Raw genomic sequence first — 22,003 nt, 5'->3', positions numbered from 1 at the left:
TTGGTTCACCCCCTAAATGGCCACTACAGCCAGAGCTACACAAATCCAAAGCCAGGACCCAGGTGCTTTTTCTTGGTCTCCCACATGGGTGCAGGCACCCAATCACCTGGGCCATCCTCCACTGTACTCCCAGGCCACAGCAGAGAGGTGGACGGAAAGAGGAGCAACCAGTACTAGAATTAGGCACCTACATGGGATGCTGGTGCCGCAGGCGGAGAATTAACCAAATGAGCCACGGCGCCAGCCCCAATATATACATTTAAAAAATGGTATCTTTGTAAACAACTGAAGTATAACATTTTTAAGCACAGCTTAACCTTGCGTGAGTTAATAAAAGACCAATATTTGCTTTTCCTAAAAATAAAATATCAACAAAGGAAGGGGTGTGCATATGCCCTAAACAATAAACTGAAAACTTAAAAGTCAAATACTGATCACATATTGGACCCAAACAATGCAATCATACAAGAGTAAGTTCCAGGCCGGTGCCGCGGCTCACTAGGCTAATCCTCCGCCTTGCGGCGCCAGCACACCAGGTTCTAGTCCAGGTTGGGGCACCGGATTCTGTCCCGGTTACCCCTCTTCCAGGCCAGCTCTCTGCTGTGGCCAGCGAGTGCAGTGGAGGATGGCCCAAGTCCTTGGGCCTTGCACCCGCATGGGAGACCAGGATAAGCACCTGGCTCCTGTCATCGGATCAGCACAGTGCGCCGGCCGCAGCGCACCAGCCGTGGCAGCCATTGGAGGGTGAACCAAAGGCAAAAGGAAGACCTTTCTCTCTGTCTCTCTCTCACTGTCCACTCTGCCTGTCAAAAAAAAAAAAAAAATATATATATATATAAAAAAGAGTAAGTTCCCCCTACATAATGCAATTAAAAATCTTTATATGTTAAGTAATAAATTCCAAAATAATTCATGAATCAACAAGATAACATGGAATTTTTAAAAATTTTGAAAATATATATGGGATGTGAAGCCACACCTATAGGGAAACACATATGCTCAAATTCATATGAGATAAAAGAAAAACTAAAAAATCCGTAATCTCTCTCTCTCTCAATAATTAGATAAAGAATAGAAAATAAATCTCCCCAAAACTGAGAAGATATTAAAAATGGAACATAATTACATGGAATACAAGAGGAAAAAAGTACGAGAGGATCAACAGTGAGTCAAAGATGGCTTCTTTGAAAGTCTACTAATACTTATAAAGTGAAAAGACTGATTCAGATAAAAAGATAGAAGGCCCAAATTACATGTTAGTATATTTCAAATCATAAAAGTAACATTCCTACAAGGACACTATGTGCCACAAGTGACACAATAAAAAGAAGCCTGGCCAGTACTATAATTTTTATTAAAGAGTTTCATTTGCAACTAAAAATCCTTTCCATAAAAGAAAGCTTTGTCAAGGAATTCTACCAACAAGTTAATGAAAAAAATAATAAAAACTCTTACACAAGATAGAAGATATGGCCTGTGCCGCAACTCACTTGGCTAATCCTCCACCTGCGGTGCCGGCACCCCAGTTCTAGTCCTGGTTGCCCCTCTTCCAGGCCAGCGCTCTGCTGTGGCCCGGGAAGGCAGTGGAGGATGGCTCAAGTGCTTGGGCTCTGCACCTGCATGGGAGACCAGGAGGAAGCACCTGGCTCCCGGCTTCAGATGAGCGCAGCTCTGGCCGTTACGGCCATCTAGGTGGGGAGTGAATCAATGGAAGGAAGATCTTTCCCTCTGTCTCTCCCTCTCACTGTCTGTAACTCTACCTCTCAAATAAATAAATAAAATCTTAAACAAACAAACAAAAAAAGATGGATTAACTTGTTTCAAAACATGATTCACCACATTCCTTAAAAGGAAAAAAAAAAAAGAGAGGACCAAATCCTATAAGATGGGCATTTGATAAAATTCAATATCCATCATGATAAAAATTCTTAGCAAACTGGAAATAGAAATTTCCATAATCCATTTTTTAAAAACTACAGAAAACATCACACTTAATTTAGAAATGTTGAACACTTTTTTACCTCTAAGACTGCAAATGAGACAATGATGCCTGCAGTCACCACTCTGATTCAATATTGTGCTGGAGGTCTTAAACAGAATAATAAGGCAAAAGAGAAAAACAGTATAAGCACTGGAGAGAAATGGGTTTTCATTATTCATACATGGCATGATTAAGTAGATGGAGAATCCAAAAGATTCTATTAAATATTAGAAACAAATGAAGTTGAGGTGAACAGCCATGAAGTTAGGATACCAGTCAAGACATCCATCTCCCACATCAAGAGTATTTGGATTCAAAACTTGGTTCCAGCTCCTGACACCAGTTCCCTACTATTAGAGACACGGGAAAGCAGTGGTAAATTAGGTTCTTGCCACACACATGGGAAACCCAAGTTCCCAGCTTCAGTCTGGTCCAGCCCTGGATGTTGAGAGTATTCAGGGAGAGAACCAGCAAACAGGGTCAGGGTAAGGGGGTATATATATAGAGAAAGTATGTGTGTGTCTACTGAATAAATAATAAAAATTCAAGGGGTAGGCAGGGACATTTGGCTTAGTGGTTAAAGCAATGGTGGGGTATCTGCATTTGATATTGCCTGGGTTAGAGTTCCAGTTCTGCTCCTAGTTCCAAGTTTCTGTTAATACAACCCTGGGTAGCAGCAATGAAAGTAGTTGGGGCCCTTCCACCCATGTGGGAGACGCGGATAAAACTCCAGGTTCCCAGCTCTGGATGTAGTGGGCATTCAGGGAGTACACCAGTGGAAAGGAGCATTCTTTCTCTCCAGAGTGTGCTCTCTCTCCCCTGCCCCCCAAAATAATTTAAATTAAGTAAATATTTTTAAAAGGAATTATCTTTAACATTTATTTATTTATCTGAAACAGTTACAGAGAAGGAGTGAAACAGGCAGAAAGACAGATCTTCCATTTGCTGGTTCACTCCCCAAGTGGCCACAATGGCTGAAGACAAGTGCCAAAAGCTTCATCTGGGTGTCTCACTTGGATACAGAAACCAAGCACTTGGGCCATCTTCCTCTGCTTTCCCAGGCACATTATCAGGGAACAGGATCAGAAACAGAGCAGCTGGGACTCAAAACAGCACCCACATGGGATGCCAGCACTGCAGGCAGCAGCTTTACCTGCTACCCCACCATATTGGCCCCAAAAGGAATTATCTTTTTAAAAAATTTTTAATAAGTTAAGCAAAGTCTCTGAACATAAGATCATAATACTAAAATTATATGCGCATGTCTTCAAAAAATAGAAAATATTCTATAAATTTTTTTTTAATTTTTTTTTATTTGACAGGTAGAGTTATAGACAGTGAGAGAAACAAAGGTCTTCCTTTCATTGGTTCACTCCCCAAATGGCCGCCACCCCAGCGCTATGCCGATCCGAAGCCAGGAGCTAGGTGCTTCCTTCTGGTCTCCCATGAGGGTGCAGGAGCCCAAGCACTTGGGTCATCCTCCACTGTCCTGCCGGGCCACAGCAGAGAGCTGGACTGGAAGAGGGGCAGCCAGGACTAGAACCTGGCACCCATATGGGATGCCGGTGCTGCAGGTGGAGATTAACCTAGTGAGCCATGGTGCCGGCCCTATAAATATCTTTTGCAATAACATCAAAAAATCAAATAACTTGCAATAAATCTTTAATTCAAATAATTCAGATAAAATGTAAGCGTAGGACATTTACATACAAAAAAATCTTAATCTAAAGAGAACTTCAACAAACAGAGAGAGAAGCCAGGTTCATGAATCACAAGAGTTGGTATTACCAAAGACATCAATTTAGCCCCAAATTAATCCACACAGATTTCATGTAGGTCCAATAAAACTGATAAACTGCTACTAAAGTTTATAAGGAAAGGAAAAACGACATAAGCACAATAAACCTGAATAAATAGGTGAATGAGCCTGCTCTTATCTACTATCAAGATAAATTACAAAGCTATGAGATGTTATGATATTTTTGCAAAAATTAAAAAATGAACCAACAGAACAGAGTTAAAAGCAAACCCAAGCACACATGGTTACTGGATTTACTCTAAAGGCAGTACTGCACAGCAGAAGGCCCTTTCCATAAATGGTGATGCTTGACTGGATAGTAAATTGAGAAAAAAATATATAGACCTTAACTTGCATAATTAACGAATAAACACCCAGATATATCATAGACAGGACAAAACAATAAAACTTCCAGGGGTAAAACTTTCATGATGATGCACAGCAAAATTTTGTAAATAAGACATAAACAATTATAAAGAAAAAGACTTTTGACCATGCAGATAGGTATTAAGGAACTTCCATTCTACAGACACCGTTAACAGAGTGAGAAGGCCAGAATGGGAGGAGATACTTTTAATACACACAACTAGCAAAGGGTACACCTGGCATATATATACAACAACTGTAAATCCACAAAAAAGACAAAAGACAACCTATCTGCATAAAAAGGGGGGAGAATGAACAGGCACTTACTAAGGAGGATATTCAAATGGCCCATATTCCTAAAATCTCAATCATTACTGAAATATAAATTAAAGTCACAATGTTATACCATTACACACTGATAAAAGAAAAAATACTGGTATTACAAAGGGCTGTTGTGGATGTAGAGCAGCTAGTTCTTAATATACTATTGGTGGGAATATAAATAATAAAACACTTTAGAAAACTGTTTCAACAAAAACACATATAATATGAACCAGCAACTATACTGCCAAAATACAAGTACAATGATGTTCACAGCAGAACTATTAATAAAAGCTTCAAAATGAAAACAATGCACAGGTTTGTCCAATATTAAAACTGATGAATTATGGAATAGTCATGGAATCAAATACTGTATAATCATAAAAAAAAACTTTTAAATACAACAACATAGATGAATCTTACAATGTCAAAAAGAGGCATTATACAAAGCTAAAAGAAATAACAGGTAAAACTATTTTATGGTGTTAGAAGATAGAACTATGGTTATTTTTGGAAAACACAGAGGATTTGTGATTGAGAAAGTGTGTGAGAGGAGTTTCTGGAGTGCTAGCAATGTTTTATTTGTTGACCAGGGCCATGGTTTCATGGATATGCTCATTCTGTAATAGTTTATCCAGCAGGGCAAATACTTAAAATTTTTGTATGTATGTCTATAAAGTTTAAATATTTCATGAATCTGACTCAAGTCTTGTTCAAAACAATTCATATCTTGGGGCCGGAGCTGTGGCACAGCGGGTAAAGCCGCCACCTGCAGTGCCGGCATACCGTGTGGGTGCCAGTTCGAGTGCCGGCTGTTCCACTTCCAATCCAGCTCTCTGCTATGGCCTGGGAAAGCAGTAGAAGATGGCCCAAGTCCTTGGGCCCCTGTACCTGCCTGGGAGACTCAGAAGAAGCTCCTGGCTTCGGATCAGCACAGCTCCAGCCGTTGCGGCCAATTGGGGAGTGAAATAGCAGATGAAAGACCTCCCTCTCTCTGCCTCTCCTTCCCTCTCTGTGTAACTCGGACTTTGAAGTAAAATAAATAAATCTTAAAGAAAAAAAATTCATATCTTGTATCTTCTAAATACTGTACTTACCCAGCACTTTGACATGAACTGAGCCTCAAATCTCACAGTTTACATTTTAAAAACAATCATCACCCTTTTGTTTCCAGTTAAATTGTATCCCTTAAAAAGATACCTTGGAGTTGTAACTCCTAGTACCTGTGAAAGTGACCTAATTCAGAAACAGACTCTGTAGATTAATTAAGCTGCAATCTAAAATGAGATGATACGGGAGTAGGCTTGGTCCTTAATCCAATGAGACGGTCATCTCATTTTACATATGTCATGTGACAACAAAGGCAGATACTGTAGTGATGCAGTTGCAAGACAAACCAAGGTTTGACAGCCACAACCAGAAATTAGGAAGAGGCAAGGAAGGAATCTATCCAGAGCTTCAGAGGAAACATGGCCCTGCTGACACCTTGATTTCAGACTTCTAGAGCTCCAGATCTGCAACAGAATAAATGTGTGTTGTTTTAATTCATGTTGTTTTTAGTACTTTATTATGGCAATCCTAGAAAACACAACTTTTCTTCTAATACCTGTTATCTGCATTTAGCATTCAGTAACATTTACACTATTCATTCCCATCTGTCCAATACAAAACCTTTAATTTATTCATTTTTCCCACTCCTCATATCCTGGGACCATAAGACTTTCTGACTTTCAAAAATCTCTTATTATTAAATCTTTCCCTTCAGTTTCCACTTATTACTATCCTAATTAAGGAATAATGCTACATTTAGAACACCTGGCTTATGGTAAATCAGTATTTCTGAAATATCACTTTCCTTATATTGCTTCTTCTCAACGTTCAGATATCTTATTACATCACATTCAAGTAGCATATTCAGTAGCTTCACTCTAGTTTCAATTCCTTCAATATTTATAAATAACTTGTTCCCAGAAACACATTTTTATTCATTAGCTAGATGTCTATATATTATTCTTTTACACTACCTAATCTACCGTACATTTAATGCTCATTTAAATATTAAAAGCAACCAACATAAACATATTACCAATCTAACATCATCAGTTACATTTCATAAGTTTATATTATGACAACTCACACCTTCAATGCTGACTCATTTCATTCATTCTTAGTTGATGTTTTATTCCATTTTTTCCCAAAGGTTCTAGCCTAATTTTCAGTATCACACCATGTTCACTTATTTTCAAAATGTGTCACTTAAATCATTAGAGAATGAAATATCACCAATGCCCTCCTAACTACTAAATGTGTCTATCAAGAATTTTTTTCTAAATTATCACTCTCCTTCTTCCCTTCCATTGATAACTTATTCAATCAATACTTTGGTCTTAAAAAACTTTTCCTCACCCTCTCCCCTCTTCCTTTCCCTTTCCTTTTCCCTCTCTTTCTCCTCCCAGTGTGCCCCCTTCTCTCTTACAATTCACCCAACCCAAATACCTTAATTCTGTTAATGCCCAATTCATATCCTGATTCTTACTCTCAGCAAATTTCCAACTACAGTTCAAAAATATGCCCCAGAGGCACAACAATTAAAGCATCTCAAAAAATTACTCAACTGACTAAAGTAACCAATCTTTTCACCATTCTTTCCTAGTCATTGAAGGGAAAAATTCAACTTAGTTCATATCTAACTCCTCCTTCCTCAATCATCACGATACCCAAAAAACCATGTACTTCTCAGATCCATTCCTCCCTTCAAGCTCCTCTACCGAAACTACTATTTATCTCTATGATGCTCTTTCCATGGACCGCTGCAATGGTTTCCCTTCATTTGTTTGTCTCATAGTTCCATTATATCTTTTACATTGCTGCCAAAGCTATATAATATTCCCAAATCAGAGTTAATTGTTATCTGACTTCAAAGCTCCTCACTGCTCCCAATAGGGTTTAAGTATTTTTAAAAATCTAAGACTTTCCTCCATAAAGATCATGTCTGACCCACTAATTCTTTCTAGAGTCTTCATCCCAGTGGTATCTTCATTTGCAATATCCTCTTTTTTTTTTTTTTAAGATTTATTTATTTATTTGAATGGCAGAGTTACAGAAAAAGAGGAAGAGAGAGAGAGAGAGAATCTCCCACCCACTGGTTCACTCCCCAGGTGGCAACAATGGCCTGGCTGGCAGAAACCAGGAGCTTCTTCTGGTCTCCTACGTGGGTGGTAGAGGCCTAAGGACTTGGGCCATATTCTTTTTTTTTTTTTTTTTTTTTTTTTGTAGGCCATAAGCAGGGAGGAGCTAGATCAGAAGTGGAGCATCCAGGACTTGAACCAGCACGTACATGGGATGCCAGTAGTGGCTTTACCCACTACGCAATGCCAGCCTCCCTCTTTTTCATTGACCTTCTCTCACAAGTGGAAATCTAAATTCTTCCTTCAAGACTCAGCTAGAAAATTAGCTCCTCTTTAAGTATCTTTTAATTCCCAGTTAAACCACTCCTACAATTCCACAACACTGTTTATATTTCTAACATAAGACAATTTATTTTCCTTTGCATTGCTCTTACTTGTATCTGTAATGTAGTTAATGCCAATTGAATTTTCATAACAATTACACATGGACGCCGGTCCGAGACCTGGCTGCTCCACTCTGATCCAGCTCTCTGCTATGGCCTGGGAAAGCAGTAGAAGATGGTCCAACTCCTTGGGCCCCTGCACCCGCATGGGAAGACCCGGAGGAAGCTCCTGGCTCCTGGCTTTGGACCGGCACAGCTCCAACCATTGTGGCTAACTGGGGAGTGAAATAGCAGATGGAAGACTTCTCTCTCTCTTTCTCTCCTTCTCTTTTTGTGTAACTCTGACTTTCAAATAAATAAATCTTAAAAAAAAAAAAAAAAAAGACATATACACATGGATAGGGGTTAGGGAATAGTGGCATTGAAGGACAGAGAGAGAATGACTCTTCTAATTCCTCATCTCCTTGACCATTAGTTTTCATTTTTTAGCAAAGACTCAAAGAAGCCTAGCAGAGTTCCTGATGTGTGAAAGATGTTTTGTGTTTTGAACAGTCCTTCTTCCATTTGAAATAACTGTTTTTGTCTGTCTGAGCTCTATTTACTCTTTAAGACATAAATCAAAAGTTTCATCTCTTATTAGCTTTCCTTGACTCTTCCAGACCTTACTGATCTTTTTTAAAGATGTATCATATCACTTGGTATACTGTTACAAATGGGATATAGATATATATGTCTACCTTTATAAACAAACATTTTCTACCATGCAATTGGTCTTAATAATGGGTTTATAAGCTAGAGAGCAGAAACTCTGCCTTATCCCACTGTAAAATCCTCTATACTTTGCAGCACATACAAGGTTGGTGCCCTATCACCTGATTCTTTATCAATATTCAGTAGACCCCAAACTATCCCAATCTTTTAGCCTTTTATTTTTTGTAGGTGTAGATCAACTGTTGTGAGTAAAGTTTACAATAATATTACTCAACTTATTCCTGAAACTTAAGGTGCAAAAGTCAAAGAAATATTTTAATCATCTGATGGGAAAAAATCTAGGGTGACTATTCTAAATGACTCTAGAGGGCAGCAAAGCAACAAAAATATTTTTCTTAGATGACCTCGGATTTGCTTTAATATTTCAACAGATGCTGAAGATTTTAGGAAGAGATTTTAGGAACACAATTTCAGCAGCTATACGTAAGTTTAAACATTTTCACCATCAACTATGATGAAAATAATGTGTCAATAACCAGATCCTTTTGTATATACATGGAAAGTAAGTTTGACAATGTGCGGCATCAAAATAGCCACTACACTTGCTGACTCCCTTAAGAATTTAAAACTTGAAAATGTTTTCTCATTAAAAACTATAAAAGTATTCCCTAATTTCAGTTTCTTGATTACAAAAATGATTGTCAATCATCTTATTTCCTGCTAAGAAAGAATATCTGTCATCAATGTTAATGGTAATTCAAGATTTGACAATATCTTTTTATTATTCAAAATCAGTCAGTCAACAGTAGGGTCTATACCAAATTTAAAAGGAAAAAAAAAACCCTATGAATTCTTCAACATTGAGCTATCATAAAACAAACTTGAAACTTGAACAATAACAGTTCCTTACTGTGACTTCAGTATTAAAGTTCACTCAGGGGGCCGGTGCTGTGGCATAGTGGGTTAAAGCCCTGGCCTGAAGCATCCCACATGGGCACCAGTTCTAGTCCTTTTCCGATACAGCTCCCTACTGCGGCCTGGGAAAGCAGTAGAGGATGGCCCAGGTCCTTGGGCCCCTGCACCTGCGTGGGAGACCCAGAAGCAGCTCCTGGTTTCTGGCTTCAGATCGGCATAGCTCCTGCCCATTGCAGCCACCTGGGGAGTGAACCAGCAGATGGAAGACCTCTCTCTCTTTGTTTCTACCTCTCTGTAACTCTGTCAAATAAATAAAATAAATCTTTAAAGTTCACTCTGATTTTAATAGGCTCTAGGCAGACAAACTGCACCATCAAGATGATCATACATTTTATTTATTTTTTAAAGAGAAAGGAAGAGACACAGAGCTTTTAACCCCTGGTTCACACCTCAAACACATGCAACAGCCAGGGCTGAAACTAGGTTCCCAGGAAGGTGAAAAGAACTCAAGTTATCTGAGCCTCACTGTTGCGTCTCTACGGTGGTGAGAAGCTGGAAGCAAGAACCAGAGCCAGGAATCAAACTTAAACACTCCCATGTGCGATGCAGGTCTTAACCAAGAGGCTAGTAATTTTTTTTACCTCCTTTAAGTTTTTTTTTTTTTTCTAAGACTTATTTATTTGTTTGAAAGGTAAAATCACAGAGAGGGAGAGGGAGGGACAGAGAGAGAGATCCTTCCCAGATGGCCACAACAGCTGGAGCTTGGCCAGGACAAAGCCAGGAGCCAGTAGCTTCATATGGTCTCCCACAGGGACAGCAGGGTCCCAAGCAGGTAACCCTCTTCCAATGCCTTCCCCAGGCTATTAGCAGGGAGCTGGATCAGAAGCAGAGCAGCGAGAACTTGACCCAGTGCCCATATGGGATGCTAGCATCTCAGGAGGCAGCTTTGCTCACTATGCCACAAATGCTGGCCTGTCTCTTTTAAGTTCAACAAGCAAAACTGAAGTCACTGCTGCAGTGATTAAAATAAACAGACTCATAGTTAGAAAATAATGGTGATTCCTGGCCCTGTGCCTTTAACTGAGGATAAAACTGTTATCCACATAATCAAAGAAACTGAGCAGAAATTTTTAATTTTGCAATTAAAGTAAAGGAACTAAGTCTCCATAAGCAGGTTTTAAAACTAGGCAGTTTACGGTCTTAAGTGGAATTTACAGTCATGAATGATTATCTTTAATCTAAATCAAATTAATAAGGGGTCTGCACCCATAATGACAAGAATTTGTGATATAAACCTTAATCTAGCCTATGGTAGCTATAACTGAATCAGAAATCTTAATAGTCTTCAAAACCTATGACCTAAAATATTTGAGTAATGACAATCATGTCTATCATGGGAAACAAACATTTACTACATGAACTGGATCTTACCACAGTTAACCAATACTAACATTTTATTAATATCTCTGTTACTCTTGTGAATTGAAGCAATTACAAGTCAAGCACTCATACCGTGTTTTCAAATACCAAGATAGAGTCCCAGTTCTGTGCACTTAGTTTTATATTGGTCCCTAGGTTTTTTCATGTCCTTCCCAACAGCATCACTGGCACATTTTCCCATTACAAAATACACTAGCTATCTTAAATTTATCCACTATATTCCTAAAACTCAAACCCAGAGAGAGAGGTGTCATACATAATGTCAGATATGTTCCACAGAAGCTGTTCAAACTACATGCATTCTTGGGTAAATAATACACAGTTGATATCAAAGAGGAAGTCTTGTGGTCTTCCTACAAGGTCAATTTTACAGCCATCTCAGGTTCAAAATGGGAAAGACAACAGAGATTAAAGGGAGAAGAGAAAAAATAATCCTTTTTAAGGAAAATTAGTGAACTATCTCATCAATATTTTCTAGTTAACATCAACATTTTCAGGCCTATCAACATTTTCTAGTTAATATCTCAACTTCAAGAGGTTATACATCAATATATTGGTGGAAAATAAAGTTAAAAGACAACTTTATTTTGGTGCAAAAATACTTGGAAATTCATGCAAGATTTTTCATGAACTTCTTGATGTGTGAATTACAAGATACAGATAATATAAAAAGCACAAACCTCTTTGAAGAGATATCTCCTATGTAGTGTGTTATGCACAACATAGCTTCTATAAAACAGTAGGCATAGCACAAAAAACGACTTAATTAGTGAAATGAGATATTTTACTAATTGCTTAAACCACTAATAATAAACTAAAGCACATTGTGACTTCCCAGTAAGCAATTAGTTTTCCCATTCCAAAATGGACTCAATCGTGGTGTGCTTTCTTCCAAAATTTTATCTTAAGATGACTATTCTACTAAAATACTTTCACATTGTTCTAAACCTAATAAAACTAAAAGCATGAATCTGCATGCTCATTTTATGCTAGAAGTGCTAAGAGAGGCATTCACAGAGAAATTAATATATAAACGAAGCACCAGAATTTGACAAAGTAGGAAAGTATAGCAATGTCATTCTAGGCCTTATAAACAAGAACTGAAGAAGGCTATAACTTGTATCAAAGACAATGAACAGTTTAGACCTACACTGTCCAAAGTGGTAGCCACGACTTATATACCACATTTGACCACCAAATGAAGCTAGTCCAAATTGAAAGGATCTGTAATCGTAAAAAGCCCACAGCATTTCAAAGACTTCTACAAAACAGAATGTAAAATAGCTCAATTTTAAACACCAACTGAATGCTGAAGCATTTTGTGCATTTTGTGTTAAGTAAAATACATTAAGACAAATTTCACCTTTTTTTCTTCCTGTGGCATCAAGAAAAACTCAAAACTACCTGGCTCACATATTTCTACTGGATGGTGCTATTTAGGCTAAGCTTGAATATGCTGTTAAGGTCGTCTGAAATAAAGAAATGTGAATGTCTTCTACATATCAAGCACATGGGTATACAAATAGTCAACAAGAGTGGAGTATATCACAAGTGGTTAAATCATAAATAAATATGCTACAATGATTAGTTCTGGGCAGGAGAATAGAGAATCATCTAAAGATATCTATCAAAATAACAATGTCTCAATACCTCTTTTAACTTGTTTATCCAGCAAATTCATAAGAGGGTCTGATCATGTTATTCTGAAAAAGATTCCCTAGTAATTATGATTAGAATCCACATATACAGCCTACTTTTGCTGATTCTGGCTATCTGAGAATGTTTATAATCTCCACCTTTTTTGTTATTTTATTTCTTCTGAAGAAACCTAGACTGAGAGCCTAAAAGCTTCTACTGTGTGCAATAGCCAATTTATTTAAGATATGAACAAGTTTGATATTTTGACCCCTAAAGGAAATCAAATCAAGGATTTTTTAACTAAAAAGCTATTACAGCCTCTCCTGTTTGGAGTCATACATATAACTTAGTATCTTAAACCTACAAAATAATCATCTAAAGTGTGTGAAAAACATACTGTTAATTCTTAGCCATTAATCCAATTATGAGCTAGAATGTTTTACACACAGATGAAGTTCCAGTTTATGAATTACTCATGTACAATAGCTCTACCTACCCTACTCATCTTAACAGAATTATAGGCAGCCATTAAGCTTGCAATAACAAATTCCTATATGCTATATTAGAGAAAACAGATAAAATTCACAATATATGTATGTAATATCCTTTCTAAACATCTACAGTACCTGCAATATAGACACATCTAGACTCACTGAAGGCAACCCCCATAATAATTTCAAATAGATTACCTACCCATTTTATGTAAGCCATTCAGAAAAAAAACTTTAAGACTCAGAACAAATTTCATTTAAATAATGACAATACTATTTCAGAGCCAATCAAAAAAAAATAGTAACTTTTATGGAATTCAAGAAAAGGTATATGTTCAATAAATTTAACATATTAGACAAAAATATATGTGGTAATTAAAAGGATGACACACTAATGGTGCTCACATTTTGGGGATCTGTGCTTAGCAAACAAAAATTATCATTAAAATTCTATTACTGGGGCCAGTGCTGTGGTGCCCCGGGTTAAAGCCCTGACCTGAAACACAGGCATCCCATATGGGCGCGGTTCAAGACCCAGCTGCTCCTCTTCTGATCCAGCTCTCTGCTATGGCCTGGGAAAACAGTAGAAGATGGCCCAAGTGCTTGGGCCCCTGCATCCAAAGGGGAGACCCGGAAGAAGCTCCTGGCTCCTGGCTTCGGATCAGCTCAACTCTGGCCGTTGCCAGAGTGAGCCAGCGAATGGAAGATGTCTCTCTCTCAGTCTCTACCTCTCTCTGTAACTCTTTCAAATAAATAAAATAAATCTTTAAAAAAAATTCTATTACTGATTCAAGGGTTATTGAATTTTACTCTTACATATTAATAGTAATTATTAACTAAATGTTTCATCTTTTGCAAACCATATACTACTTTGTTGTCAATTTTTATGAAGCTTTTGATTACAGTCTATCTTATAGCAATATAATATTTATGAATTTTAATGAGTAAATTACAGAACATCAAAATAATCTTTAATTTTTTTAACAAGGGTATCACAGCTTCTTTTCAGCAAGTTTCAGAAAATTGGCAATAATGTTAAGCTTTTTTCTATAACTATACATACAGAAAATGTACACTAGTGTTTCTGAGTCACTAAATTATAAATATATATGTTAGTAGAAGTTGAGCATCCTTAATCCAAAAGCCAAAATCTGAAACTTTTTGGGCACCAACATTATGTCAATAAATAGAAAATTCCGCATCATGAAATTTTGTTTCATGCACAAGATTATTTAAAATACTGTTTAAAATTACATTTTGGGGGGCCAGCACCATGGCATAGTAGGTTAAGCCTCTGCCTATGGCCTCGGCATCCCATTTGGGCACCAGATAGTGTCCTGGCTGCTCCTCTTCCCATCCAGCTCTTTGTTATGACCTTGAGAAAGCAGTGGAAGAAGGTCCAAGTGCTTGAACCCCAAAACTCAAAAAACTCCTGGCTCCTGGCTTCAGATCAGCCCAGTTCAGTCGTTGCGGCCATTTGGGGAGTGAACCAGCAGACAGAAGACCTTTCTCTCTGTCTCTCCCTCTCTCTGTAACTCTACCTGTCAAATAAATAAAACCTTTTAAAAAAAATTACACTTTGGCTATGTTGTATAAGGTGTTATGAAACACAAACGAATTTTGTGTTTAGACATGAGTCCCATCCCCAGATAACTCAACATGAAAATATTACAAAAATCAGAAAAATGGTCACAAGTATTTCAGATAAGGGATACTCAGCCTGTATAAGTAACATAAGGTAAGACAATAAATACAATACATACACACCTATACTCATAATTGTTTAGGAGTTCTAGTTCCTATTTACAAAAATGTAGCTCATTGCAAGAAGGGAAGATTTGATGTTTCTGCTAGATTCTAAATTTGGTTTACTTACCAGCAAGTTATCTTTTAAGATGCAGAAAGACTCATATGGGCAATGTGTATTATAGGCCTCAAGTTGATACTATCAAGAACTTGTCAAATGGAAGCTAAACTGGGACTCCACTCCCTCACCCCACATTGCCAATGTAATCAGTAACATTCTAAGTGACCTATGCCAAATTGTAAAATGCATTTGACATCACTGAGGGAAGATTCAACTAGGTTCTACAGCTTACACGACTGAGTTAATCTGACTGTATTCTAATACTCTGAAAACATGTCATTTACATATTTATCTACAGCAAAATTAACAAATAGTTAAAGACTACTGATTAGGCTATCCATTGAATATAAAGATGTAAAGTGCAGGGGCTAGCGCTGTGGTATAGCAGTTGAAGCCCGTGCCTACACACTGGCATCCCATGTGGGCATCGGTCCAGCTCCCTGTTAATGTGCCTGGGAAGACAGTGGAGGATGGCTCAAGTACTTGGGCCCCTGCACCCACATGGGAGCCCTGGAAGGGGCTCCTGGCTCCAGGCTTCATCGTGACCCAGCTCTGACTATTACAGCAATTTGGGGAGTGAACCAGCGGATGGAGGATCTCTCTCTGTGTGTGTCTCTAACTCTGCCTTTCAAATAAATAAATAAATCTTTGGGGGAGGGGGAAGATGTCAAGTACAAATACAGAAAGTTAATTAACTTGAAAACTCAACTATTTACAACATAAGAACAGAATTTAATCACCAATAGCCAAGTGGGAGGGGCTTGAGCTGTGCAATGTAATAAATGCTAATATCTAAGTGCTACTTAAGCACTCTAAGTGCTTTATTTTATTCTTTCATCATTTAATACTCAGATTATTAGCAAGATATTATTCTTTTCTAAGTGACATGAAACTTTGTTTCTGAGGTTAAATAACCTGCCAAAGATTGAGTTAGTTGCTGTCTTTTTTCAGAATCAAGCTGCCTTGATTCTGAATCATAAACTGCAGAGAAAGAGAACAAGAGAACCAGAGAGATTATAGCACTGATAGAACACCTAATTTCAATAAAAACATACTCAAAGAATTATAAAAAGTGATTTTTTTTGTTTTGTACTCCACATTGTGTATATCATTACCTAATGGCTTAGGTTTCCCTCTTCTGGGCAACCCCACAGTACCTCATGTTTATCTCTACTATAAACACCAATCTCAAGACAACTCTGAAAGCACCTTGAAGCCAGGTTTCTGCTTTATTCATGTGTTGTAGGTCCAACTGCTTATAACATGTATAGAAAATAATCAAAGTGCTTTTAAAAGATCCACATCATGTATGATGTTCTGCCATCTTATAAACTTCCATCTTAAGATAAACCTTGCTTAAAAAGGAGAGGCTAGAATCCCAGTCAAAAGGGGCCCTACGAAGGTCAAATCTCACCAATGACATACCTCTGCTAATATTCTCAACCTCACAAGAAAAAAAAAAAGCACGAAGGAAAAGTGAGATAAATTTGTGAATTTGTTGTCATCATAAAAAATATGGAATTCCAGAATTAAGTAAATGAAGCTTATCAAGTTAGATGTTGTAAACCTAGTCCACTTGACCTTTATACCTAGGAATTTTTTAGACTTGTAAGTCTGTCAACCTGTGAAATTCTTAAAGACTTCAGTTTTTCAAATAACAAAATGTGTACCTTCCCAAAACCAACTAACAGCACATCTGCATAAATTTTTTCAGAACTTTCAGAACATGAGGTCTTCCAATTGTGAGGGATTTTTTTTTTTTTCAACAAATTGACAGGATAAAGTTTAGCATAGCTAAGGTTATGTTAAATGTAAGCAGCACATCAAAGCAGCAAAAAAGAAAACAACTGTATTTGGTAAAACTAAGCAAAGTATTTTGTGTTAAACGGATTGATCAGATAGTCTATCTTTTTAAGTCTAAAAATCTTTTAATTCTAAATCTGGGTCCACTTAGTCAAACAAAACTATGCCAAACGCTGTAGGAAGTCTATGAATGCTAGTATTACTAACATCAGAAGTTTGATCAACAAGTTGTTAGATCAACAAGCAGCTTATATAAAGAAAATTCTGTTTCCATACTTATTAAGCATCAGTAAGTCTCAACAACTGTGCCCTATTCAAAGGCTGAATTCTAAAATAAACATTGATGGAAACAACTTGTCAAAAGAGTTCACAAATTAGGGTGTTATAACACTATGAACCAAAAAAGGAATCTCTTTAAAAGAGCACTGTGCAGTAACACAAAGCTAGTATCTATCTCTACAACTAAAAGCAGAGTTGACCCTAAAAACTTCAATTTACACCGCCTCTTAATCAGTCCATCTGCCTACACTGCTTAAGTGTCTGGGCTCCAAAATAAAATATCAAGCCCTTCCAGTGATTATAAAGTCTTTTTGTATACAACCTCTTTCCTTCTTCCATGTGAATACCAACATGTTCCTTCAACAAGTAATCAACAATTCTTTTGCACAACTATTGTCAAACTATTACGCGAATTCTACTTTATCAGCTGTACACATAACCTACGTTAAGTCTTCCACAAGGCTTTTTCTAACTAGATCTGCCTCTCTACAGGTACAAGCACCGGTATTCTCTCAGTTCTTACCATAAACTAAGTCAGGATAGTAAACTGTTAACACCCCCACCAACTATGCTGGAACCCAACCGCAAGGAGCATCCACAATCCTGGAAAAGCACAGCACACCAATTCAATCTAGAGGCTTGCATCAATTTTAAGAGATAACAGCAATAAGAACTTTGCCTTGGCACCAAAACTCCTAGGGATCACGGAGGCAGAAACAGTGTATATTATAAAACATGCCATTTATTATATTATATTATACTCTGTATAAATCAGAAACTTTCATCACAGTACTGCTTAGAAACGTGGTGGTGAACTGGTAGTGGAAATTCTCAGCCGATAAGGGGCACTCAATCTCATCCCAAGTTTGCCTCTCCCATAACCAACTACCTGGACTCACCTATCTCTAACACACTAAGTCACACTAGCCAAGAAATTCGCACACACCCCTCCTTTTATTAAATTCCAGTATAACTTTAGGATTTCATGAGCCAAGTGTTAACTTCTGCCCCTTTCATCTTCCTCAACAAGAGCCCTCGAATGAATAACTACCTGCAGTGTTTTGATCCCATTTAAGATATTTACAGCTCATTTCCAAAGGCTGATGGCCTTTTTTCCCCAAATCACCACCTTCCATTAATTATCACTGATGGCTATTTCTCTTGCAGGAAAGGCAGATTTTTATTTATTTATTTTTTTAACAAGTAGGCCTCCAGTCTCTGCTATCTGGGAATGAAACTTGCAAAGAAAGTAGCTCCAAAATGTGACACAGAGAAACCGTAGCACGGCGAGGGCTTGGAAGAAAGACAAGTGGGATCCACCCGGACACAGTAGATGCAATCAAGAATTTAACACGTAAATCTGGGTCCTGGGGACAAACACGGTTTGCTAAAAGGAGCCTGGACGGAGGGAGAGACGTCCCACAAACGGGAAGGCAGAGACCGGCTCAGTTTAGAGACCCGGAGGCAGCCAAGGCAGAACCGGGCCGAAGGGCTGTAGGGAATACTGCGGCAGGGTGGGCTAAGATGGTGCCTTCCCCAGGGTGGAAGGCCACGAAGGGTGGACCCCAGGGCTTCCTTCCACCGGGCTCCGGGCTCTAGGGTTTCTGGGCTCCCAGCTCAAGTTTCACAGACAAGGGGAGGGGAAGGAGACATCCAACGTGCATCCCGGCACCTTCACCCCAGCCCAGAAGTCCGCGCTCTCCGCTCTAGCTCCGCGAGAAAGCGAGGAAGTAACGGTCCCCCGAGCACACCCGGAGGAGCCCCGCGCCCCAAGTGTCGCCGACCCCCGGCCATCCGCGCCGCGACCCACCCGCGCGGCCGCGGGCGTCGCACTCGCCGGCCTGGCCCTGCGCCGGCCTCGCCCCGGGCGCGGCGAAAAGTTTCCAGCCAAAGTCCGCGGCACTCGCTCGCGCAGCCAACCGCCGAACACAACCGCCTCGCCGCCCGGCCGCAGCGCCGGGACCCCTGGCCGCGCCTCCCTCAGCCCGCGCCGGCCGCCGAGGTTCACCTACCACAGAGCCGGGAGAAGAGCAGCAGCGGAAAGAGCAGCAGCAGCAGCGGCGGCGGCGTCGGGGGCGGCAGCAGGAGCCCGGCCCCGGGGGGAGAAGCGGAGGAAAGTTGTGCTTTGCCGCCTCCGGGACACAGCGGGGCCGGCCCTGGGGTCCGCGCCATCCCCCACCCTCCCCCCGGCCCGCTCGCTGGCCCGCCCGCCCCCCGGCTTCCCTAGCCCCGGCGCTTCAGGCTCTGGGCGGCGGCAGCAGCAGCAGCCGCGGCGGCGGAAGGTCCGGCGCGCGCGTCCCGAACTCCCAGCTCCTGCGCCGTCGCCGCCGGGTGACACTCAGCCGGGCGCTCGCGGCTGCCTCCACTCCGCCGTCGCCGACGCCACTGCCGAGGTTCTCAAGCGGGAGCCGCCCGCCGCTGCTGCTGCCGCCGCCGCCACTCCCCTCCCCCCGGCACCCGCCCGCCTCGAACTCCTGGGAACTCGGAACGCACCACCCCGCCCTCGCGGGAGGGGGAGAGGAAGCCGACCCTCAGAGCCGGCGCTGGGACTCGCCCGCCCTCCCCGCGCAACTCCCGACTCCCGTCTGATCCCGGGGTGCAAGCCGCGTCCCCTCCCACCCCCCCGCCCTCCTACACACGCTCCTCCCCTTTCAAGAAGGAGAGAAAAAAAAAAGCCTCTCCTCATCCAGTTTGATAACGGGGTTCCTCCCAAAGCAGAGCTTTAAAAAGGACAGGAAAATCTGGACTAGGTTAGCCGGCCCCGCCCCTCGCTCCCGCCTACCGCCAGCCCCCCCCCTTGCCAGGGTTTGCAATGGTCTCGCCCACTCCGCCCCTCGCGGGTCCACCCCGGCCCCGTGCAGACAGAGGCGGAGGGCTTCGGGACAAACGCCGGCCCGGGCGGCGTTCTCGCTCTGGCGGGGACCCGGCACGAGGAGGGGGTGGTGAGGGGAAGGCAGCACGAGGCTGCCCTTCCGTTGTCCGCGTTCAGGGTCCCTCCCCAGGAGCTGGACGCAGCCTTGCTGGACCGGTCGTCTTCCTCCTCGCCGGGGCGTGGGGGGACTGAAAGGAGAGACCGTCTCCTCCCTGCTCGCTGGGACAGCTGTGCTCCCCGAAGCCTCCCTTCTGCCCACCTCCCCCTCCCCGGCTGACCGAGGCACGTCTGCACCGGCGTTTCTCCGGCTCCTTTCTGTGGGCGGGCGGCTTGGTGGAAGGGTCAGCGGAGCTGGGCGAGGACGGGGGCCCCCGAAGGCTGGCTTCCTCGCTCTTGCTTCTGTCTGGCCGCCGGGCTCGTCCGCTTCCCGCGCCGGACAACTGGCAACAGGAGGCCATGGATTTCGCCCCTCGGAGGGCTCGGAGTGCGGTGGTGTTTTTCTTGTTGGGTTTCATTGGCATGCTCGCACGTGTCGTTTGCGTTTCCCTTTGAAGCTGGCCGCCAGAAAGCGACCTCGGAAAGTAGCCGAGATTCGCCTGTGAGAGGAGCGGCGGTGGCCCTCGGCGACCGCCGCCAGCACGGCCCCGGCGGCTTGACCTTGCTAACCATGGCCACCGAAATTCCGCGAGGGGGTGGGAGGGTGGACGGTTAGGGCCACCAGGCGTGACGGTGGGGCTGGGAGGCGGGGGACGCCCTCCTCGAGTCCGACACCATTAATTTCACTTGGGTCCTGCCATGGCCACAATCACAAATGTGACCCAATAAGAAGACGAACAGGGATCAGGCGCCAGAGGCGAGCCTGTCTCGGCTGCACTATAGCGGGCCTGCGGCCGAGACCACGCGGCCCCCTCCGCTTCCTGGACCTAGGGTGTCCCCAGCCTCCACCCCCCCCCCCCGGCCGTGTTTGACTCACTTTCGAAGCTGCACACCATGCCACCCCCTGCCCACCTCTGCTTGTTCTTTCCTAACTTGGCGACTCCCATCCGCTCTCCAAGCTCCCGGTCTAAGTACCTCTTTTCCTCCGCCCCCCTTTCCTCTCGCTCCCTGAGCCTACCGCTATCGTCCTCCTGCAGCCACTGCTTTCTGTCGCCTATCCTCAGGATGCACTCAGGAGTACACCCTGTCCTGCATTGCTCCGGGAGATCCCCCGAAGATCATCACAATTGACGAAGTGTAGCTATTGTGACATTCCTCAGCTGTGCTGACACCACCGTTTCCCTTGAGAAAATTTCTTCTCCTGTTTTCGCGTTCCCTAAACCTAATTTGACTGCTATATTTAGACAGAGCCCACTGTGCAATCACTAGCTCATTATCTGTTTAGATAGCACTTTAACACTTTGTTGAGACTGCGTTAAACAACCAAAATGTTAATATCACTAGCCAATTTCATTCCCCCAGCCTTTCCCTGATGGTTCCAGGCTCCAGGAAAAGTAATTTAGCCAACATTTAGAAAGGTGCCAAAGGCTCAGTACGAGAGCCACCGTGCAACTGCTACAGAGAGCACAAGGAATTGGCAGGTTTAGCGCTTCTCAGAAGAATGATGAAGCGCTTTAAAAACGACGTTTCCTCCATATTTGGAGGAACTGAGTAACAGTGAGATGCTATGCTTACATTCTGTCACCTAAAGTGAAGCGTGAACATGGAAGAACAGTACAGATGCTACCTAAGCATTAGAAGAGTACTATGCTGGTGTTGTCTGTGCATTATGTTCTAATGTTCATCATTTGTGTTGATATAGCATCTTCAACCAGAGATGTCAAAGCACACCACCCTCCCTTTCCACGGAAGGTAGCAATTACTATTATCTCTGCTCGACAGCTGGAGAGACCTAGGCACAGAGGTGCCAGTCGCGTGCAGAGGTTTCCCTGCAAGAACCAAGTTCTTCCCTTCTAGAAGACACCCCTCAAAATTCCACCTTAAAAGAAAATGTACTAAATTCAGATTTGTATT

The 22,003-nt window shown here is 41.7% G+C and overlaps 1 protein-coding gene across 6 annotated transcripts in view; it reads right to left on the bottom strand.

Annotated features, from left to right (window-relative positions):
* NECTIN3 (nectin cell adhesion molecule 3) overlaps positions 1-20,677 on the bottom strand; it is a 149,938-nt gene extending 129,261 nt beyond the window's left edge. For 2 of the 6 annotated variants that reach the window (XM_089330752.1, XM_089330751.1), the window contains exon 1: positions 20,272-20,677. Coding sequence is in view for 4 of the 6 variants with exons in the window: in XM_051819058.3 (XP_051675018.1) it covers positions 19,134-19,293 (160 nt within the window). In the remaining 2 variants the exon portion in view is untranslated. Of the gene's footprint in view, positions 1-2,021; positions 3,091-19,133; positions 19,506-20,271 lie in introns of those variants that run through there. The other 4 variants (XM_051819058.3, XM_051819060.3, XM_051819061.3 and 1 more) reach the window with 4 other exon arrangements.
* Between the last annotated feature and the right edge of the window lie 1,326 nt (positions 20,678-22,003).

Source organism: Oryctolagus cuniculus, chromosome 4 (genome assembly GCF_051225735.1).
Source record: "Oryctolagus cuniculus isolate XC-2025 breed Fujian yellow rabbit chromosome 4, ASM5122573v1, whole genome shotgun sequence".
NCBI classification, from domain to species: domain Eukaryota; kingdom Metazoa; phylum Chordata; class Mammalia; order Lagomorpha; family Leporidae; genus Oryctolagus; species Oryctolagus cuniculus.
Note: the sequence above shows the minus strand (reverse complement) of the source record. Positions and strands in the feature narration are given on the sequence as shown.